The sequence below is a fragment of the Vanessa tameamea genome, chromosome 28, assembly GCF_037043105.1.
Source record: "Vanessa tameamea isolate UH-Manoa-2023 chromosome 28, ilVanTame1 primary haplotype, whole genome shotgun sequence".
Classification (NCBI taxonomy): Eukaryota; Metazoa; Arthropoda; class Insecta; order Lepidoptera; family Nymphalidae; genus Vanessa; species Vanessa tameamea.
The window spans coordinates 742,851-765,977 of record NC_087336.1 but is presented as its reverse complement, the minus strand read 5'-3'; the positions used below and the strand labels follow the sequence as shown (position 1 = coordinate 765,977).

At 34.5% G+C, this 23,127-nt stretch overlaps 1 protein-coding gene and 1 non-coding gene across 3 annotated transcripts in view; one reads left to right on the top strand and one right to left on the bottom strand.

Moving 5' to 3' along the window:
* The window catches only part of Da (daughterless), a 127,235-nt gene that overhangs the window by 23,157 nt on the left and 80,951 nt on the right, over positions 1-23,127 (top strand). For both annotated transcript variants that reach the window (XM_064219532.1, XM_064219531.1), the window contains exon 2: positions 10,002-10,054. In XM_064219532.1, coding sequence (XP_064075602.1) covers positions 10,002-10,054 — 53 coding nt within the window. The remainder of the gene's footprint in view (positions 1-10,001; positions 10,055-23,127) is intronic.
* On the bottom strand, positions 14,023-14,095 carry Trnam-cau (transfer RNA methionine (anticodon CAU)). Its single transcript has one exon. It is a non-coding gene; the product is annotated as a tRNA-Met (tRNA).

The following is a 23,127-nucleotide window of genomic DNA, read 5'->3' as shown; positions in this document are numbered from 1 at the left end:
CGCGTGCCGGCGTCGTGTCGACACGTTGAAGTTTTGTTAAAGCGATTTGTCAATGTTATTGACGAAATTATGACGCCATGGTTTTATTAAATGTTCGTGCTTAAATAGTATAATTGAACGAAACTTTATGTTAAATATACTAAGAATTATATACTGTAAAAACTCACTTGATATTTCACTCGTGAAATGTATGAAGCGACTATGAGTGATACACTTTTTTCATACGTGTATCTTTTAAATGTTATAATTATTATAAATCCGAGCACATAAAAATTGGTATTACTTTTATTTTCAAATTTTAATGAAAAGTATATCCTCCCAAAAATTAAAAATATTCTCTCGAATCTGTTCATAAATGACGGACTGGGGTGGGGGACGTGTCGTTGTGAGGGATAAAAAGTAGCCTACGTTCATCCTTGCGGTTCAAGCTTGCTTCATCAAATTCGGTTCAGTCATTTGGCCTTTAAAGTGTAACAAACAGACAGTACTTTCGCATTTATAATATTAGTACAGAACCCGGGACCTCGGAGTGGCGTACCCATAATAACCGGTGTATACACTACTCGACCACGGAGGTTGTCAATTTAATTCAATAAATTAATTTTTCACCGTTTTTTTTACTAGTAAAAAATGTGCACTAATCTTGAGCGTTATAGAGTATAAATTATATTTATATCATAACATTTTATTGAGCGAAGCCGGGGCGGTTCGCTATCATATTATATATTTGTATAAAATACTAGTTTTATTAATAAATTTTCTAATTAATACGTACAAATCCACCCGATCTACACATTCTCATATAACATTATATGTCAAAGTCAGCGGGCGCCATTATATCGGAGCTCATACTTACCGCCATTACCGTCTCCACCATTCACTTTGCCCGTTCACCGTGAAACGAGCGCTGATTTATGGGTTTTTATACCATTGATATAATTTCGGAGGGTGGATAGTTTATATGAGGGATGACTTTGAATTGTCAAGTCACAGGATTATCTATGCTAATATTATAAATGCGAAAGTAAGTCTGTCTGTCTGTTGCTCTTTCACGGGGAAAATACTGAACCGAATTTGATGTAATTTGGCATGAAGCAAGATTGAATTCCTAAGACAATAAATAATAAATAAATAATAAATATTCGACAACATCACATATATTACTCTGATCCCAATGTAAGTAGCTAAAGCTCTTGTGTTATGGAAAATCAGAAGTAACGACGGTACCACAAACACCCAGACCCAAGAAAACATAGAAAACTAATGAACTTTTTCTACAACACAGACAGACAGACTTACACAATCCCTTAAACGCAAGTAAAGCCGCGGGCGACAACTAGTATTCAATATATTTAGTATGGCTTTTTTGAAAGTACAAGTTTTTATTTAATTAGCAATGTGTGTTAGCTTGTATAGATCAATTCTTGGAAGCTGAATTAAAATCATTTCCTCTCCAAGAACGGAGTTGAAATTTTATTAGTTGCTTCAGTTCCGATGACATTGAATTTTTATGGTACCCATGACCTGATTCTACGTAAGATTGACTCCAAACAAAGAGACTCAACGGGGTAGGGTATTTCGGGGTTATTATCGTGAAATATAAATAGTCAGGTAGCTTTAAAATTACAAGAAAAAGTCGAAATAAGTAACTTTACTTTTTTTAGATAGTAGACGCCTAATTAGCGGTTTTCCCAACAGTTACAATATCATCAATAATAATATAACAAAACATATTATGATTAAAATATATATATATATATGTATAAAGTATTCCTTTATGATATAAGTTCACGGCGAATGTCGATCGATTTTTATTTCTTTACGTCTTTAAGTATGTTGGTTAGAAGCAGCGTTTATATGTATGATTATTGATATACTGTATTTATACTACTTTATTATAGTATATTTTGGATATTTCCATATCTTATATATTCCGTATATGTACTTGGTGGTAGGGCTTTGTGCAACCCACTGATCATATAATCTACCGCCATGCAGCAATACTTTGTATTGTTGTGTTGGGTTGAGTGAGTGAGTCAGTGTAACTACAGGCGGTTGGTGGTACATTGGCGATGATAAATAATGGTAAAAAATTCTTACGGACCTAATGCAGGTCGGTGTTATTTTCTAAAAAATAAATGTAACAACAATATTGTTTTGTTTGGTCCATTTAATGTAATGATGACGTGTACATATATATGGGATCGAAATTTGTGTTCCTTACCATCCTCCTGCCCTTATTCCAATTTTATTTGGTGTCTGCGCATGTCTTCCTCTTCCATACTTCTCTGTCTGATGTCATCTCACAAGTAACATTGTTTCTGGCCATATCGTCTTTCACACAATCCAGCCATCGTTTCTTTGGTCGTCTCCTACCTGTATATCCATCCACGTCCTTTTTTTTTCTCTCGCTGGAAAAACGCATTACGCGCTTCCCCCACGTGATGGAATGGTATGAAATGGGGTGGTACTCCCCGGAGCCCTGGACGCCGAGTGCGCCCAGGTACGCCGAGTTTACCCACTAAAAGACCAGCGGTACACTCTCCGTCTTTCGGCGGGCGCCACGGGATCGCTTTCGCATGCTACCGTGACGATCCATCCACGTCCTTGCTCAAGACCTTCCTCACAACATAGTCCTCTTTCCTCCGTATAATATGCCCATACCATGACAGCCGGTTTCCACATAGCTTCTCGGTTTTTTCGGCACTTTTGTGTTCCTTATATTATCATATTTTAGTTGGAACCTCCTTTGTGTACCTTTACACTATAAAAAAAAAAAAACGCAGTGTATCTTGGCCCGTACGTTTAAAGCCTGTCATTTGTATCATGTGTCTCGCTGCAGCGGACAAATTGTTACGTTTCCTTTGTTATAACATTATTATTTAATAAATCGTTTTGTTCGTTGAATCGTCTGTAAATGATTCTCTCTGATGATATAATAGCCTTAGATATGATAATACCTTATCCGTTTAATTATTATAAAAAATATTATTCATGTAAGTTGGAAGCGTGTGTCCCGTGCCTCGGAGAGCATGTGCCGTTGTTTCGCCTGACCTCTTTCCGGTTATATTTGCCGTCCTATCGGATTATGAGAGTGGGAGAATAGAGAGGATACCACACACTCGTGCACTATGATATGTCCTGAGCATTTGGCTGGTATCCCGGTCAGGACATGATCATCATCACGATATTTAACAAAGTATTCCAGTCGTGTCTGTTTGTCTGTCTGCAATAAATAAATGAACGAATGTTTATATGGTTTCCATCATCGGTTTCGGTTTGGTATTCATTAAGGTTGATGTTGATTGTTGATGTCGGAAAAAATCATGCTGACTGGGAGTTTTACTGGCGCACCCCTAAACCAACAGATTTATGTGTTGATATATACGTTTTATTGCTCGGCGGTGAAGGAAAACATCGTGAGGAAACCTGCATGTGTCTAATTTCAGCGAATTTCTGCCACATATGAATCCACCAGCACTTCAGCAGCAGCGTGGTGGAATATTTATTTATTTATTTATTTATTTAATGAATATGCGCGGTGGAAATGGAATATCTCAAAGGGATAGGAGGCCTAAGCCCAGCTGTGGGAAATTTACAGGCTGTAGATGTGTGTGATGTGATATACGTTTTATCTAGAACCTTATCCAATTATATTAGTAAGGATGTCTTTTTTTGTGTCGATATAAATAATCATTGGACAACAGCACCCGTTGGTACAATGTGTCGTACCGTATAATTTGTATTTGTCGCAGTTTCATTCCGCTAAGTAGAGGGGACCGGGGTCCTCTATGACGACGATGTTTTCGCTAAAACCGTGATATAAGTTTTAATAATTGATTTTCTGGAGATTACACAGCACTATGTGGCTCAGCGTACGACGTGTGCTATGAAAATAGACCATTATATATAAGGAAATAAATTAATTTAAGACATTTTTCTTAATTTATATCAATTAATAATAATAAATTTATCAAGGATTAGTATTTGGAAAATTATTTATTTAATTTTTACATATATAATAGCTATATAAAAAAAAGATGTGTTTTAATTTTTTTTAAGTCGTCAATACATTTTGGTTTTTATTTATATTAAGAAATAGTTTATAGGTGTATATATTTTTTGCGCAACCCTAATTTTTTTTTTTATTATTATATATCGGTCGAAGTCTCATCGAAATAGGTCCATCCGTTTTCTTAAACGAAACAAATTGTCAGATTGACAACTATTTTAGAAATTGTTGTTATGGTGGTAATTCAGTACATTTCATATGCATCTAGTAAAAAGCTGACACTTAAATTTTATTTATTCGCATAAAAAACGTACATAAATGTATCCGTGTCGACAACTATGGAAAACGACCGCACTAGCACAAAGTATGGCACCGTATAATTTGGATTAGTTTCATTGCAATTGACTAGGGCGGGGGGAGCCGGTCTAATGTCTGTAGTTACGTTGACAACTCAAGGATTATACGCTGGAGTGGAAATTAAATAATGGAAGCTTTGGGGCAGAAAACTTCTTTTAAAGATGTCATAAATAATTTTATTTAAATACTAGCTGTTACTCCAAACTTCGCTCGGCTATATTACAGACTCCGTCATAAATGTAGTTAACAAAGAGGAATAATTTTCCCCCGTATTTGTCTCATTTTTCATCGATACTCCGCTCCTATTGGTCGTAGCGTGATGGTGTATAGCCTATAGCCTTCCTCGATAAATGGGCTATCAGACGCTGAAATTATTTTTTAAATCGAACCAGTAGTCTATGAGATTTCCGCGTTTAAACAAACAAATTCTTCAGCGTTAAACATGTAAATAAAAAATTGAAGGTTTGTCAATATTTTTGAAAGTAAAGTAAAGTAGCTTTATTTTATGTCTCATTACTTTACTGTTTTGGAGATCTGGAGCTCATTCGACCATGCTGATCTAATGCGTGTTGATGGATACATATGTAGCGGTATTTTTTCTCTAGGTGACCTTACAATGTCTCCCTCTCTTCCGAGATGAATTATTAACACGAAAAATGTTGTGTTTAACTAATAGAAATTCAGTGATGCTTGCCCGGGTTGGAACCCGCAATCTGTTAATAATCGAGTGTTCTCGTTGTGCCGTCTTGTATATAAAGAATATATCTTTTTGTATTCATATGTTTTAAATAGTTTATTATTGCAAATTATTGAGAAAATGCAAGGTCGAGAATGGCTTTACTTAGTATTTGGGCTTTGTGCAAGTACGTCTGGGTAGGTAACAACTACTCAGCATATATTCTACCGCCAAACAGCAGTACTTAGTATTTTTGTGTTCAGATTTGAAAGATGAGTGAGCCAGTGTTACTACAGGGCTGTAATATCTTGTTTCCCGGTCGGTGGCCCACTGGCGATGTAATGAATAGGATAACTTAACATCAACTTTTCATACATTTTTCCGACAACCCACCTGCAAGTCCCATGCAGATGTCCATGGACGGTGGTAGTCACTTTTCATCAGTCTCCTGCTCCGGTGTCCCGTTATTCCGTCCGCCTGCTTATGCCACAAAAAAAAACAACGAAAAATATATATGTAGGTATATATACTCAAAATAATAACAGATTATCCCTAATAAAAAAATCTATCTCAAATCATAATGGCTCTCTGCTATCTTGAGTGGGTGAGTCCATTACCCCATTTAGTTTCGCTTCGATTTTATTCATGTTCAACAATTCCTTCGTTAAGTGGAACTTATTTGTTTTTTTTTTTAATGTACGGAATCGTATTTTCTGTTTAGTTCACATTAATAAAGTATATATATATAATACTTGTAATGAGATGGTCACCTTCCGGCTGTTTCAAATAACGAAAATATATTTATTTTTGTATGCAAAACAATGATTGTAAAATACGACATTTAACAAAAAGTCCCGCTGAGTTTCTTTCGCCGGTTCTTCTCGAGGTGCTTGTGGTCGAACTGATAGTATAAAGTGTTTTCAATTTGAAATGACAAAAAAGCAAAGGTTGTAGTAGAAATATGGTAATCGATACGCCTTTTAAAATTTTAATATATTGTGTAATTTAAAATAAATGTGAAGGAAAGTTTGTGGGCAACCGCCTCGTTGATCTAGTGAATTATAATCGCAGGTCACGAGGGTTCGAATTACGGTTTGGACCAAAGTAGCAGTCCGCGATCAGGAAGTACGTGTCTCGGTGGGCACGTTAAGTCGTTGGTCGTCTTTATAGTCGTGTTGGATCTGCTGTGCCATGAGATTATGAGAGTAAAGGAAAAGTGATTACACCAAGTCTCACCTGAAAATTTCCGCCGAGGTCGGAACAGCCGTCAAATTACCAAAATAATAGATTCTATGCAATATTATCACCAGTTACCGACGCTGAGCTAATAGAAAGATCTGTCTGTTTCATGAAACTATTGGGATATGTCGTAAACATACACAAAAACGGAGTCGCGTTATATGGCACCCAGGGGACTCCCAAGGAAAGGTTTATCGTCTACATTGGTTCTGTTGCTAATTAAGATTTGTAGGGAATGATTAAATTATCATTCGTTCGTGTCAGATAAACATAAACATGTGGTTTAAATTTTCGAACGTGATGATCATTTTTGGCTTTGATTTGATATGTTTAGATAGACTGTCAAAGTTGAGAAACCATCGGAAAAAATAGTAGCCTACAGTTGGAAATAAGTACACGTACTAATTAAGTAGTATGGCGTTTGACGAGTGTCAAGCCTATCTGTCACGGACACCAAGATAATAAAGTTCATTTGTTCTAGTTCTTTTGTAGTGCACTCTGTCTAGATACGTAAATAATATTCATTGGTACTTTGAATCGTCATTTTATCTAATTGTATTGAACGTACATCTTATTGATTCGGCATGTGGATTCTACCGAGAACAACCAGCAAAAAACTCAGTTGTAGATAGCAGCTTCTTGTCTTATAATATTATGTACTTAAACCTCTGAAGCATGCTGCATTTATTGGTATAATTTTTATGTACCTATCGCTTGGTACAGTTGACCAACTATATATTATATAGACATATTTATGATATACACATAGAAAATAATAACATAAACCCAACATATTATGGCTGCAAGGAATGTTTATTTCTCCCACACTTCTATGTTCTTTGAATACATCATTTACTTTCAAGTGTTTCAGCTTGATATAAGTAATTAAAAAATAACTCACGCCTTTGTTTCTTAATGTTGTTTAGGGTGTCATTATTTAAATAAAGTTTTTTCGAATGTAGTCTCCAAAATTTTTATAAGTAAGGCAGTTAGATTTAGAATAAATATTATGCAATAATTACTCTCTAAAGCGGATACGGAAAATTACTTTGGGGATCATTGTATGCCTCCCTGTTTTAATATAAGCTAGCAGAACACACTTCGTATCGGCACTGCTGAGCAGATATCTAGATTTTAATATTTATAGTTTTCTTTGTTGATTAATTTTTGCGTTTAGTCTTATAAATCTAATAAATGTTTGTGTCGACGCATGTGGACAATGACGCACCCCTTCGTAACAGTATTATATGGATCGGCTTTATGACAGGCTCTGGGGGACAATTTTTGATTTCCTTTTCTATTTGATGGGGTTTTAAGCCCTTAAACATTGTCGAACCTATTACAATCAGTATTTAAAACGGGATATTTACCATGTTTTTTATTGTTGACTCTTGTTCTCGTGAACAAGACATTCGTAGATAATGTCGAAATATCGAGCTCCACTAAATTAAATTAAAAAACATGGTAAATATCTCGTTTTAAATACTGTTAGTAATAAAAATAACCATGTTAATTTAAAATCTATTACAATCAGTTTAATTTTTATTGTTATCTTTTCAAAGCGATAAAATGTGATATCGCTAGTTCCGTGAAAAGGTCAATTTTGTATTTGGAGACAGAGGATTAATTGATTACTATTAAACTGATGGTTGCGGGTTCACACCCAGCAAGCAACACAGAACTTTCATGTGCTTAATATGTGTTTGTAAATAATTTCGTGCTCATGTGTTGGAATAAAATATACAACATGAGTATCCACCAATTTACGTTGCATTAGCTTGGTGGAATAAGCACCAAACCTTCTCTAATAATCTCAAATAATAAAAAGAAAGTCTAACACCAGCAGTGGGATCTCAATTGTTAGTTTACTTTTAAATGAATGACTTAGAAGTCACATTCGCCCATAGACACAAACATTGTAAGAAGTATAAATCAGTACATAGACCGCTATGCCCTGTCAACCATGAGGTCTAAAGCCGATTGTGTCAATATCGATGGTGTAAGAAATAGGTAACATATCTTACATGCCAATGTCTATTGGAGCATGAGTCATGGAACAGTACCCATGGTCCATAATTTGCCCCTTTGCCAGCTGATATAATCTAAGATTCTAAATGGTTTTTTTAAAGATACGTTCCGTAAAAGTTGCTCTGTCCATACGAGGTAGAGGGCTATAAATTTTTAAAATTTCTTTAGATAAACCTGTTATGTTTAACGGTTCAACTTGAGATTCAAACCTTGAGTCCCGTGACATGCAGCCGAATAGTTTTATCACCAAGCCAAGAAATCATTAAGAGATTTAAAGTAATCTAATTCTAAAGTTTAAAGTGTACAGACGGACAGATCTATTTTGAATACGGACACGATGAAATAAACTCTAATTATCTTACAGACCGACAGACAAAATTAAATATTTTTTTGTGTTATAACAGTCCAATTATTTAACCATTGTTTAGACTTTCGTTATTTAAATTGTGTCGCTTAGGGGTTGACTGTTGGGATGGGGGTGGTTATTGTCGTTAAATTACTCCCGTTTTGCGCAGAGATGTTATTTTTCCAGGTATTAATGGTATCTTCATTCAAGTTGATGATTATTGATTGTATTAGTAGGATTCAAAATCAAAATCAAAATATACTTTATTCAAGTAGGCTTTTACAAGCACTTTTGAATCGTCATTTAACAAACTATTTGAAGTAAAGCTGCCACCGGTTCGGAATGTAGAACTCAGTAGTTACTCTTTTTCAATATCTAAAAATACAGTCATGTTAGTTAAATACCATTATATATGTATGTTATGTCTCCTGCCTGGAAGTCAACAAGCATTAACTCCACGCTTTTTTATCATCAATATAATCTTGTATCGAATAATATGCCTTCATTACCAATGTATTTTTTACAATTGACTTGAAACTATGAAACTTATTTTCTATGATTCTTAATAATATTCCGCAATAATCTTATTCTGCCATGAAATAAACTTCTCGAAAGTAGAGGAAGCGTGTCTTAATCCAAGGTCCTACACTTGCAGATCGCTATTATGTTGGGGGCGAAGGTCTTTTAAAATAGTTTTTGGTGGCAAGAGGACGAACGTACCCACACAAGCATAAAAAGTGTATATATACGACTTTTAGAAAAATAAATATAAAAAGAAATATCAATTTTTTCCGGAAAACAAAGTTGTAAATCTCTGCCTTTATCTGCTATAATATGCATGTATTATACATATATACCTTCCTCTTGAATCACTCTGTTTATTGACGGAAATTTCATTAAAATCCGTTGCGTCATTTAGAAGATCTAAGCTTACTTTGTTTTATACTATGTAGAGCCAATAATTAATGTGGTAAAAAAATTATATACAAAACTACGTGTCTCTGCTGTTGATTTATTGACGGACACCTTCGTTTTGAACCAATCCTGGTCATTGAATCAGGTCACCCAAAAAATCTTATTCAGATTGCAAGATTTGATTGGTCAAAATTTATTTTGGAGCTTTTAAAAAGAAAGAGGTCGTAAAGCCTCCTCGAATTGAGTCAAGTTATTCAGTTTGTATTATTCGTAAGAATGGTAAAAAGGTAAAAATTGGTTCATAATATGGCATAACACGAAATGTCGATGTAGTACAATTCGATTGAGGAACGGAATCAATATGGCCCGCTTATATACACATTGATATATTTTAATTCATGTATAAATAACGATCTCAATTATATCAGTCACAGAAAAACCTGGTTACCAGTCGCCATATGGAGGCATGGACAATGGAATGGTGAGTGCACTTTTTTTTTTATTAATAACTGTTTGTTTTTTTTTTTTTTTATTTGTTGTCACGATCGAGCGACGTTCATCCAATATTAATGTCATCAGTTTATTATTATTTTTATTTTATACAGCTCTATGTTGTTTGCAATATTATTTTCAGACGCTTCGTGGTTTTAATTCTTATCAGTTTTAATTATTCATTTGTAAAGTAATATAAAATATTGGTAAGTGTGATGAATAATGTATACATTTATTCAAAATTATATACAGTCAAGGTTTATTAAAAAACTTACTATGCTATTCGGGTACTACCCCCCCCCAAGCTGTAGCGCCATAGGTTATTCATATGTCTAGATATCCTGTCAATGCTAACGTGTTGAAAAAATAGTAGCCAATAGTTGGCCGCTATGTACACGCACACTAGTAAAGTAGTACCACGTTTGGTTTGTCATGCGTTGCTGTTACGGACATCAAGACAATAAAGTTGACTTCGTTTTAGGACTTTTGTAGGGCGACAATCTATCTAAATAATTTCATCTCATCTCTCAGCCGAGGGACGTCCACTGCTGGACGTAGACCTCCCCCAAAGATCGCCACAACGACCGGTCTTTTGTCTTTGTCTTGTCTTGTATCTATCTAAATAAAAATCTAATGACTTAAATGCAATTATGCGTAAGCTCACCGTCTCTGGTAAGCTAACAGCATCCTCATAATGATAGCAGACTTAGACTGCCCGTATAAGAATTGTTGCTGTAGATATTATTTACAAACTAAAAGTATGTGAAGACTAGATTAGTTTATAATAGATTAATTACATGTTTTGCTCAAATGAACCAATTACAAAAGGACTTATAAAAGTTGTTAAGATATAAGATTATTGAATTAACTTAACTTTAAAGTATTAAGCATAACATTGTATATACATACATATATAATTAAATAGGGTTACTTTCAAGATATAAATTATTTTCTTTTAAATCTTAACAACTTTTAGTAACGCTTCTGTGGTTTGGTACATTGCTTGACACGATCCAATTTATCTTATATTATAAATAATAAGAGTTTACTCGGTGGTAGGGCTTTGTGCAAGTCAATCTATGTACCTAACATTCTCACGGTGGCATGCGAAAGCGATCCCGTGGCGCGCGAAAGGCGGAGAGGGTACCGCTGGTGTTTTAGTGGGTATTCCGGTGTACCGGGGCGTAAATGTAAGCAACTTAAGGTCAAGGAACTTTTTCGATAAAATATTGAATTAATTAATAATATTGGATACCTCATTACTTAGTGGTAGGTTTTAGGATAAGCTCGTCTGTTGGTAATGTTACGTACGGTACGCGCTGATGTTGCCAAACTGAAAAACAGCAATATATTGCTATGTATTGCTGTTTATCAATTTGAAGGGTGAATGAGTTATTATGATTACATGCACAAGAGTTCAATTCTCCAGTCCTTGTGCCCGTAGTTGACGCAATGGCATCCTTCAAACCTGAACATAACTATATAGTAACTAACATGAGTGCGCGTCTAGAGTTTGTTGTACCTGGGTAGGTAGGTAGCACAGTTGTATTTGACGTATGTGCAATAGTGTCGGGTTTGAATCTGGAATTGTGTTATATATACAGTAGAATCAGCTTATAATGACTCCGCCTATATTGACCAACCGTTTATTGTGACGTACTTACACCATGAAGTTTGGTTCTCATATAAAATTATTTGTAAAAAAGTCGGATATAATGACTTCCCTTATAGTGACAGTTCGCTTATTATGACCCATTTTTAATAAATTGTGTCCGGTTATAGTGACCGATATGATCCTTTACACCTTCGGTAATGTTCCCAGCGACGTTCGGCACCTGGCTCATTGTTTTTAATCTGAGTAAGTAATTGTCACTCAAAGGTCGTCTGCAGATTTGTTCATAGCAATGTTGAAAATGATAATTTGACCATGGCTATGTCTTCTATACACAATAGTATTAGAGACTGTTATTACAAAAAAATGAAAAAAACAAAGGCAGACAAAAATTACAGATTACTTACATTAAAATATGAAAAATATAGTACATACATACATGTTTCCTATGTACTTATTACGTGCAAAATATATATGTATATATATGCTATATATATATTTTTTTTTTCACAAAACGCTTTGTATGACGTCCGGTTATTGTGACGTGTTTGTCAATTCCCTTCGATGTCATCATAAACGGATTCCACTGTATATGTTGATCGATATGGTATCACGGTTCTCATATTTTTGCAAGTTTCTTATACCGGGACAAAAAATGTTTAATCCTAAATATAGTATCGTATTCTGTGATTTATCTACGAACCCTTTTTTTTTATAAATCTGTAAAAAGCGCTGAGTCCTGCGTTGCCCTTCTGACTTGTATTTATTGCGATTTACATTTTAGGGTTCGTTGTGTCATCTGGAAAAACCTTTATTGAAATTTTTTGTTTCGTATTAAGTCGAAGGAACATCGGTTTTATGTTTGAAATACGTATGTTTTTTTTGTTATTTAAGTACCTATTTATTCCTTATCATGAGTGTTATGGATCTGATATATGAATATTTTACCGGTTTTAAAAACGTTTACGGAGTTATTGTTATTTAGATATTGTAAATGATAGTATTACAGGATAACAGTTTGAATTTATTTATTGGGCCAATGTATTACTATTCGGTATATAATAAAAAAAAGGACAAATGAGCTTAAAAAATAATTAGCTAACTTTCTTTTAGTATTTAATTAGGTACTCTCAAATTTTGTATTTACATAATATTTTACATAATACTAATGGTTGTCCGTGTCTTCGCTCGTGTTGAGGTTGGTTAGGTGGTAGGCATAAAAAAGTAGCATACGTACTCCATTGGAGTTCAAGCTTCCTTCGTACCAAATCAAATCAATTGGTAAATTCGATTCAATGGTTTTTGTTGAAAGAGCAACAGACAGACTTTATAATATTAATATATATATAGACTATAATATAGACTAGTGGGTTTCCCGCGAAACTTCACGTTTATTCAAGATTTTTTTTTTAGGTATTTCGAAACCTATGTCTTTTTATGAGGTTTTGTTTTGATTTCATTGTAAACTGCAAGGCTCATATACCTACATTTGGCACCAAAATGATGAAAACTTTTTTGATGAAATTTTTATAGTCAAATAGTATTCATTATTATTATATTATATTCAGTTAGAATTGGAGCATGTCAATTTACTTTAATTCTGTTTACGTTTTTTTCTTCCTTAAACGGCCGTAGAAGGTACTCTAACCAGCCAGTAACTTATTTCCGCTCTTTAAAATTAATTCTTTGTTAAATCTTAACAATTTAGTAAATTGCAATCGAGAATCCTCTTTATTTTTCTGGTTGGAGCTCTTCAAAATGAGACATTCGTGTCTGTCGGACTCTAAGAATTTGGCTCAAATTTTGTATTTACATATTTTAAGTATTTCTTAATAGATCTTTCCTAAAAAAAAAAAAACACGCACCGTTTCAATAACTTTATTAGAGCTGAGCAAACTTCGGTCGCCCAAGTACATACTGAAATTAATATAGCAATGCTTAAATATTATATACAACCTCCTCTAAGCGCTGTACTCTTCCTACTGTATTGACTTATTTTAATTTACATTTGGTTCTTTTAAAATTTCAGTTATATAGAAACCGAGTCGATTTTCGTACGAAACCCCGCCATTTTTATAACACTCGCATTTTTTTTTTTTGTTAATCAATATCCATGAGGCAATGAATTAAATTTAAATTTAATAAAAACAAAATAAATGTCACAATTGTTTTAGAATATGTTCTTATTCGATTAGTTAACGTGAACAGCATAATATATTCACTAAAAGTAAAAATGTATTTCTGAAACTCTTCTGTGTAATAACTAATAATTATGTATTTGAAAATAAAAAATTATAGGTGTAACATTATTAAGTTAAAAAAAAAAGAAAGAAAACAAAAATATATGCCCCGGGTGAGGATCGAACTCACGACCTTAAGATTATGAGACTTACGCGCTGCCTACTGCGCCACCGAGGCTGTTGAACGATAAATCGAAATAGGTCAACACGTTCTGCTATCCAACATCTTATCAAATGCATTCGTATCTGTAGTACTTACCTCGTCTAGACCGATGATCGATTTTAATATCAACAATGTGAAATATTTATTCAAATCTTTATTTTGTATAGTATCAGTACAAAAGTGCTAAAAAGATTTTTGACTAGTTGTTCCACGCAGCTTCGTTCGCGTTTTAAGGATCGGTTATCAAGTTTAGGCATAAAAATGTATCCTATATTTCCTTGGGGTTCGAGCTTGCTTCATTCCAAATTCATAAAATTCGATCCAGTGGTTTGGCTGTAAAGGAGCAACAGATAGACAGACAGAGTTATTTTTGCATTTATATTATTAGTATAGATTGACGAAAATCTGCCACCGGTCTGCCATGAAACAACCCTAACCTAGACTAGATGGCGAAAGAAATCCAGGGCTCTTTTTTTTCTAAATTATTTTTAATTACATTATCAATCACATCGACTGATGTGAATTCTAGGTTCAAATCCGGTCGAGCAGTACTTAATTTTCATGTGCCTAATTTGTGTTTACAACGTGATGAATCCTGCACGTGTTATTTAACTGAAATTCTGCCATTTGTATCGAGCAGCGTGCTGGACTAAGCTCCAATCGTTCTCCTCAATAGAAGAGGAGGCTTTAGCCCAGTTGTGGGACATGTACAATCGATTACTGTACGATAACTTTGTTTACAATATAAATGTTGATTACTATTCAATTAAAATCACTTGTAATTAAAATACGCGTGATTGCGTCTTTGATTGACAAGACTGCTGATATACGAACATATTTACAAATAGCAATGTTTGTGTTTCGATCGTGTAAACGAAATGTGTATGTATGTTTAATGTATTTAAATAGATAATAAACGAGTTTAATTTGTAATTTGACGTATAGTTTTTATTTACGTAATTACTTGAGGGGGGGGGGACTAGACCAATCGATCGTTAATCGATGGTTGTATAGAATAGTTGACGGCGATTAACTTTTATGTTACCTATCGGAATTAAACAATCGTCTCCCGGCTCTTTGATATTGAATATATGTAAATAATCACAAATTGACAAAAAAAAAAACCTGCTGAGTTTCTTTCTCCGTTCTCAGGTCTCAGGTTCTCAGGTCCGAGTATTTTCTTTTCCGAACAGGTGGTAGTGTTTGATTTAGGCTCGAATTCATTTATCAAATATCAAACATTGTAAATCTGTTTATTTTAAAAGAGCAACTATGCGAGTGTCTTGCCGTTTTTTCTCGCCGGAGGCTGCTTTCCGAAACGGTGTTAGTGCTTAAATACTGACGGTTCAAAAACGCTTCATTGTGAAGTTTATTTGAATGAAATTGATTTCATTTGATTTGCTACTAGTTTTTCATAAAACAATAATAGTTTTTTCAATTTGTTAAAGTGCCAACCTATCAAAGGGGGTATGCCAAAGGGACAATTTCAAACTAATCTTTGATTTCCACGTCGATTATCACTCACTTAAGGTATATAGTACTCGAATATTCTGTTCAACAGATTCAGTTGCTTAGTCTCCAATTCCTGTAATAACACTGGCTCACTCAAACTTTACATCGTAAGTATAGCGAATGGTTTGCTGATCAAACTTTTGGGGTGAGGTGTACCAAATTCAGATATGGTGAGGAATGTTTTTACTGGTGACAACCACACAACACAAACTATGTGTTACCGTTAACATATATATAGTTTTATCATCTAACATTATCGAGTAGCTAGCCAATGAACCACATAAATAAATTATAACTTTTGAATTGCTCTTAACACACATACGAAACTTTATACAGCCGTTCTTGATAACCAGTTGTGACAGGTGGATTGGTTTGATATAACGTGCGCGCGCGCAGCTCCGTTCGGTACTTTATGAATTATTCGGTCGATCGGAATTAATAGTCTTAAATCACTTACGCTGTCCTTGGTTCAAATTTTATATGTCTTTATTCTAATATATATATTATGTCATATATAGGCGTACTAGCAAACGGGATACGTGTAAGTGGTCACCACTGCTCACAGACGTTGGTAGGTGTAAGAAACTTGAGTTTCTGTCGCCGGTTCTCCTCAGGTCTGAGATGTTCCTTTCCGACCCTGTGGATTTATTTCTTGATAGTCAATAAGTGAATGTATAAATTAGAATAATTCTAGTCTAGTTATTATGTATTATTAGTAGTAGTATTTGTGTACATGAAGGCCGATTTTTGGATATTTTATATTTTGTCGATACCTCAATAACCAATTTTAATGTTAAATCTAAATTGTAAGCGTGAACGTAAATTAAGCAAGAAAAACATTTTTCATCATAATTCTCGTATCAGCAGAGTTATCACAAAAAAAAAACGAAATTCAACCCATTTTCAAAGATGGCGGCGAACGCACATAGAAAATCGAGACAATTTCTAGTTAAGCTTTTCTAAGCCATAATATAACATATCTAAAAATCAGCCTTCTCGGTTCATTTGTATTTCTCGGCCTGGTTTTGTATATAACGACTGGTCACTGGACTATTTTTCATATCACCAAAGCGCCACCAACCTTGGGAACTAAGATGTTAAGTTCCTTGTACTTGTAGTTTGCACTAGCTAAATCATTCTTCGAACCATAAAACAATACTAAGGATGGGTGTTTTTTAGTAGAATATCTGATGTGGGTGGTATCTACCCAAACGAGCTTGGACAAACCCTTACGCAGAATTTCTTGATTTTCTTACGGCCTAACGCGATATTTTACCAAAGACTTTGAATCCGCTTTCAAGATTCGTCCAACGAGGAAGTTGTAAAAGTTTAATATAGAAAATGAAACATTTATATTCGTGTAATATTGAACGTGAGGTGATGGTCGATTTTAAACTTTAGTTTTCTCAATTTGTTTATTTTAATGTTTAGTAATATCGCGATAAGCTATGGTCCAGTGAACAAGGAGGTTCTTTGGTCGGTTCTCAGGTGTTTTAGACACGGTGTAACTTTGATGATTCATTAGTGTAATGGTCATAAATAAAAAAATACATTACTCTGATCCCAATGTAAGTACCTAAGGCACTTGTGTTATGGATAATCAGAAGTAACGACGGTACCGCAAACATCCACTCTCAAGACAAGATGGAAAACTAATGAACTTTTTTCTACATCGACTCGACTGGGAATCGAACACAGAGTGGCGTACCCATGAAAACCGGTGTACACACTACTCGACCACGGCGGTTGCCAAATTCTATGTATATTAATATTATAAATGCGAAATGAACTCTGTCTGTCTTTTGTTCTTTCCCGACCAAACCACTGAACGGATTTTGATGACATTTTGTATAAAGGAAACTTGAACTTTAAGGAATAATAAAACGCATATATAATAAGATACCGGGAAATGTAACCAATTTACCATTTACAAAATTTAAAATGTTTATTAAGACTAAATTAATAAATAAGTCTTGTTATTCATTAAAAGAGTACTTTTTAAAAAAAATCGCCTGGATTTAGACTCGGGTTCCACCACAGGACACTAATTATTGTAAATAAAGAGCATTGTAAATCTGTTTATTTGACAAGAGCAACTATGCTAGTTTCTTGCCGTTTCTTCTCGCTTAATTGTATTTAAATTATTATTTAGTGCGTGTGTGCATGCTGCGGTCTCCTATAATTCAAGGAGCACACAACTTGTAACCCTAATATTGTTTAATTTTAAGAATATGTATTTAGTGTGTCTGATCGTATCTTTTGTTGGAGATTCGAGAATTCCTTTTGGTTAGGGTCTCTTTGGCTAGTGGTTGAGGTCTCTTAGTCTGGTAAAACTCTTTTTAGAAAAATAAGTTAAAAGAAAATTGAATTCTAATTTGAATTACGCATTCCATCGTTCCATCGACTGTTATGTATGTTATATTTTCTGTTTCACATCACTAGCCCGTCCGTCAAAACGATCAAGCTAACTTGAACAGGGTATAGTAACAGAGCATCGCGATTGCACCCGCTTTTAATTTAGACTATCGACGTGAAAAGTGTAACTTGTGTTTTAATATAACACTTTTGTAATGTAATGCAAATTGTAACTTTAAATTAATCACAATCAAAACGTTGTTTGTTCAATTAGGCTTATAAAAGTACTTTATAATCGGCATTTAACAGCTCTGAATTGATTGTAAAGCTGCCACCTGATCTAGTTATAATTGGATAATTATTGTGGTTTCACGTTTGGAGTCCCAGGTTCATTTAACTGGTTACAGTTTAAACGCTGTCAATGTTATCGAATCGTATCTAGTTTTATATGCATAAATGTGACACGTAGCCTCACATCTGTCCATCCGGTTGCATACCTTAGACGTACGAACAAGTTGATGGGTTTCGATCCACTGGATTTATATCGCTAGATAGCTTTGATATTCTGATTTCGGATATATACATTGAAGACCCTGCTTCAAGTATACAGGAACGTCAAATAATTAACAATATTTAATATAGTTTACAATATTTATTTTTTTGTTACAATCATCCATTATCTTCCGTTTTTCAATCCAGATTAACAATTCCCATGTCGAATTCATAAATATTCTTCGTCTACTTTTATTTATAAAAACGTCAAACCAATAAGTATTCATTACATTTATATAATTCTGTGATTGAATATAACTGAATAGCTAGAAGATATACAACCTTTAATGATTTGTTTATAAATATTTTATATAAAATAATTTATAGGCTTACAATATGTATGTACGTATACTTTTGACTGTTCTTAATAATTGAAGCGCAATGATTGCGTAAAAAAATGAAATAATTATAAATGCAAAAGTTACTCTGTTTGAAACATAATCTATATTCAAATCTCTGACATTTCGGTCTGTCGTATAAACAAGTAATATATAGCGGAAATAACTTTGTCCAACTGTATGTCCCACGATACTTCGCGTCTCTTTATACGAAATATATGTCCCATGAAACCTCCCGTTTTTTTTTTAATTTATTTAGTAAAACTAACTTTTAATCGTGATAGTTTTCAGTGAATATTTACTTCACGCGAATCAATGCTATGTATACAAGCTGAACCTGCTGTTTTACTCGCGCCAAATTAATAAAACTTTACCTATAGAACACAAACCGTTACCTAACATTATACCTTATCGGGTACTCAAATCTATACTTCTTTATTAATATTATAAATGTGAAAGTAACTCTATCTGTCTGTCTGTCTGTCGCTCTTACACTGCCAAACCAATGAACTGAATTATGTATGTATGGTATGAAGCAAAATTGAACTCCAAGGAAGGACACATGCTACTTTTTTTGCCTAACACATGACAGCCAACCCCTAAAACGCGAGAGAAGCTGCGAGCGACGACTAGTTCCATCTAAATCGGTTCAGCGGTTTAAGCGTGACGGACTAACAGACAGAGTTACTTTCGCATTTATTATTTTGGTATAGATATATTAATTCGGTGGACGACCAGTTTTTCAATTGGACACGCGTTCTGCGCACGCGACGCGTATTTAGGTGGATTGGAAAAAATCGTGGAATAAACACAGTATATGAATATGTATGTAATTATGATTAGTATATTAATTTATATGTTGCTTTTAAAATACATCTACGTATCTTGTTATGGTCAAGTAATCGGGTGACCACTGAGTTTCTTGCCGGTTCTTCTCGGTAAAATCTACGTTCCGAACTGGTGGTAGCCTTACTTAAAATAGTTTGTTAAATGAGGATTCAAAAGTGCTTGTAAAAGCCTACTTGATTTGATATTGTGTGTATTTAAAAAAATAAAGGTCACGAAACTTTGGTTCAAAATTGTTTTATACAAATGTTATATCATCCATCCAGTACATATTAATAAAGTCTAGATCACCTAAGCAACGATCTCTCCCTTTCAAGGAGAAGGTTAGGATCTTATTCCACCACGCTGCTCCAATGCGTTGGTGGAATACACGTGTTAATATTATGCAGTAATATTTAGTAATGTTGAGTTTCGGTTTTTTTTTAGAACAAAACGCCTGGATTTAGGCTCGGGTTCCATCAGAGGACACTAATTATTGTAAAATTGTAAAACGTAAGCATTGTAAATCTGTTTATTTGAATAGATCAACTATGCGAGTTTCTTGCTGTTCCTTCTCGCTGGAGGCTGCTTTCCGAAACAGTGGTAGTATTTTAATAACGACGATTCAAAAACGCTTCATTGTGAAGTTTACTTGAATAAAATTGATTTGATTCGATTTGGTTTGAAAGTCCAGTAAGGCCAGTGTAGCCACAGGCACGGGGTAAATTAAATCTTAGTTTTCAAGGTTGGTGGCGCATTGGCGATGCAAGGAATGGTGTTGACCACCGATGGAGTTGGTCCACTAAAAGTACGCGATACTCTGTTAAACTTTCATTGCGTTACATCGTTCAAACCTCAAACTCTCCGGCTATATAAAATGCATGCCTAAACCACGCATGAAACAATGATAAATCTTTTTTGAATTGTTTTTCATCAAGACCCCAAAAAAAATCATTCAATATAAACATTTTCTGAAAACCTTTATCCTACCCGTGCGAAGTCTGGACGGGTCGCTTGTATATATAATGATTTATTTGCTTGCCGGTAGAATACGATGTTCATGATTAGTAAGTTGTATCTACCCAGAACTTGATATACTATTTGAGAATGCACCCCACGACTTTTAACGTAGGTATTATAGAGTTCGTTTATTACGAAACTAATTAAAAACAGTATCCTCTAATCTAATAAGGAAAAACAATAGTCTAAAACGATTCTATGAAAATATCCGAGTAAATACGCGGGGCAGGTACGTAACTGTACCAAATTGTCCTATTTATCTCACCCCCCCCCACCCCTAGTCCCCCATTCAAGGGATGGGGGACCGTCTTGTCTTTAATTCACGGGTTCTCTAACCGTGTACATTCGACCGGAAAAGCGTTTTATAATTGTAAGTAGATTACTATTAATTGTACGTTTAAGTCTGTAATTGCGGGTTTAGTTGGTTTGGTTCGATATAACTTTTAATATCAAGTGATATTTAATAAAGTGTATTAATAATGAGTCGATCAGACTTTAACGTGGACGCCGTACAGGATGTTTGGCTTAAATTAATAGCCTATAAATTTCCCACTGCCGGGCTAACGCCTCCTCTCCCTTTTGAGGAGAAGGTTTTTGGAGCATATTCCACCACGCTGCTCCAATGCGGCGGGTGGTGGAATACACATGTGGCAGAATTTCGTTGAAATTAGACACATGCAGGTTTCCTCACGATGTTTTCCTTCACCGCCGAGCACGAGATGAATTATAAACACAAATTAAAAACATGAAAATTCAGTGGTGCCTGCCTGGGTTTGAACCCGAAATGTTTGACTTAACACTGGTATAATTTTAATGACATATAGTTATGTGGACTGGCAAATGGGCCACCTGATGCCAAGCTGGAACTGGAACGGAAATCTATAATCACTGTTACATTTAATACGATTAAAGAAAAATTACGATACAAAATTGCTCGTAAGAAAAATTGATTCTAGCCTGTTTGTGAATTCATAGTTACTTGCCTTATGAAAAATATTCAATCAATGGTATATTACTAAGCTTAATATGTACATATGTAGATGTAAAATTAATGAGATTATACACATAATATTTTTGACATAATTGTATTTAAAAAATTAGGAAGTATAAGCCTTAAAATGTCAGTCGAAAGAAAACCGATTTAGATAGCTGTCAAAATTTTGGCAAGGGTCTCACCCTAAACCCTTTCGTGATCCTGGGCAAATTTCAAGGTGCAGTTTATGGGTCGTGGTCCATTATTTTTAATACGAGGATTTTATATAATAACTGGTCTGAGTCTAGTGTAAGAGGGAAAGGGGAGTGTAAGGTATCCTATGTGTTGTTCTGTGTCCTGTCGATGTGTATGAAACTTCACGATCGGGGGTTGAGTACTTTAGACATTAAATAATCAAAAAATATATATTCTTTCGTATTTAATACATTAGTTAAGTTTAACGTCATAGCTCCACCTCCATGGGTAGAGTTATGTTATGTAGTCCATAGTTATCATATCTATCTAATGCAAAAAAAATATATTTGAATGAGACACACACATGTTCCTCATATGAGTGCGCTTAAACAAACTGTTCAACTTTATATATCCTATAGACATAAAATTCTTTGTCTTATTGACTATTGGACGGCCAAAACTACCGAGAAGCTCGGCTAGAAATTCAGTAGTTACTCTTTTCCTACATTTAAAATACAAAGCTATGTTACTTAAATACAATCATACATGTATACAACATATCATGCTTGGAAGTCATCGAGTATTAACTCCACGCTTTTATATCATGTATACAATCTTGTATTGAATATTATGCTTTTTTTATTAATGTATTTTTTACAAATGATTTAAATTTACAAATCTATGAAATGTATTTAAACGATTCGAAATAAAAATTTGTGGGATAGGACATTACTCACTGATTAATCACGAAACTCACTCACTCAGAAAATATAACACCTACAAACTTGAAATTGGGCAGGTAGGTTTCGTATAAGGTGTAGACATTCGCTAAGAACGGATTATACGACCTGTAAAGTTTACTTGGTGGTAGGGCTTTGTGCAAGCCCGTCTGGGTAGGTACCACCCACTCATCAGATATTCTACCGCCAAATAACAGTACTCTGTATTGTCGTGTTCCGGTTAGAAGGGTGAGTGAGCCAGTGTAATCACAGGCACAAGGGACATAATATCTTAGTTCCCAGGGTTGGTGGCGCATAGGTGATGTAAGGAATGGTTAATATTTCTTACGCCTTTGTCTATGGGTGGTGGTGACCACTTACCATCAGGTGGCCCATTTGCTCGTCCACCAACCAAAAACATAAAAAAAAAAAAGAAAGGGGGTGGAAACGGGTGTTGGAAGTATGTGTTTTGTAAACTTCGCGAGGATAAAACCGCAGATTTAGCTAGTGGTTTAATATGATAAGGATCAAGAGGTGTCTAGGAAAATAACTAAATAT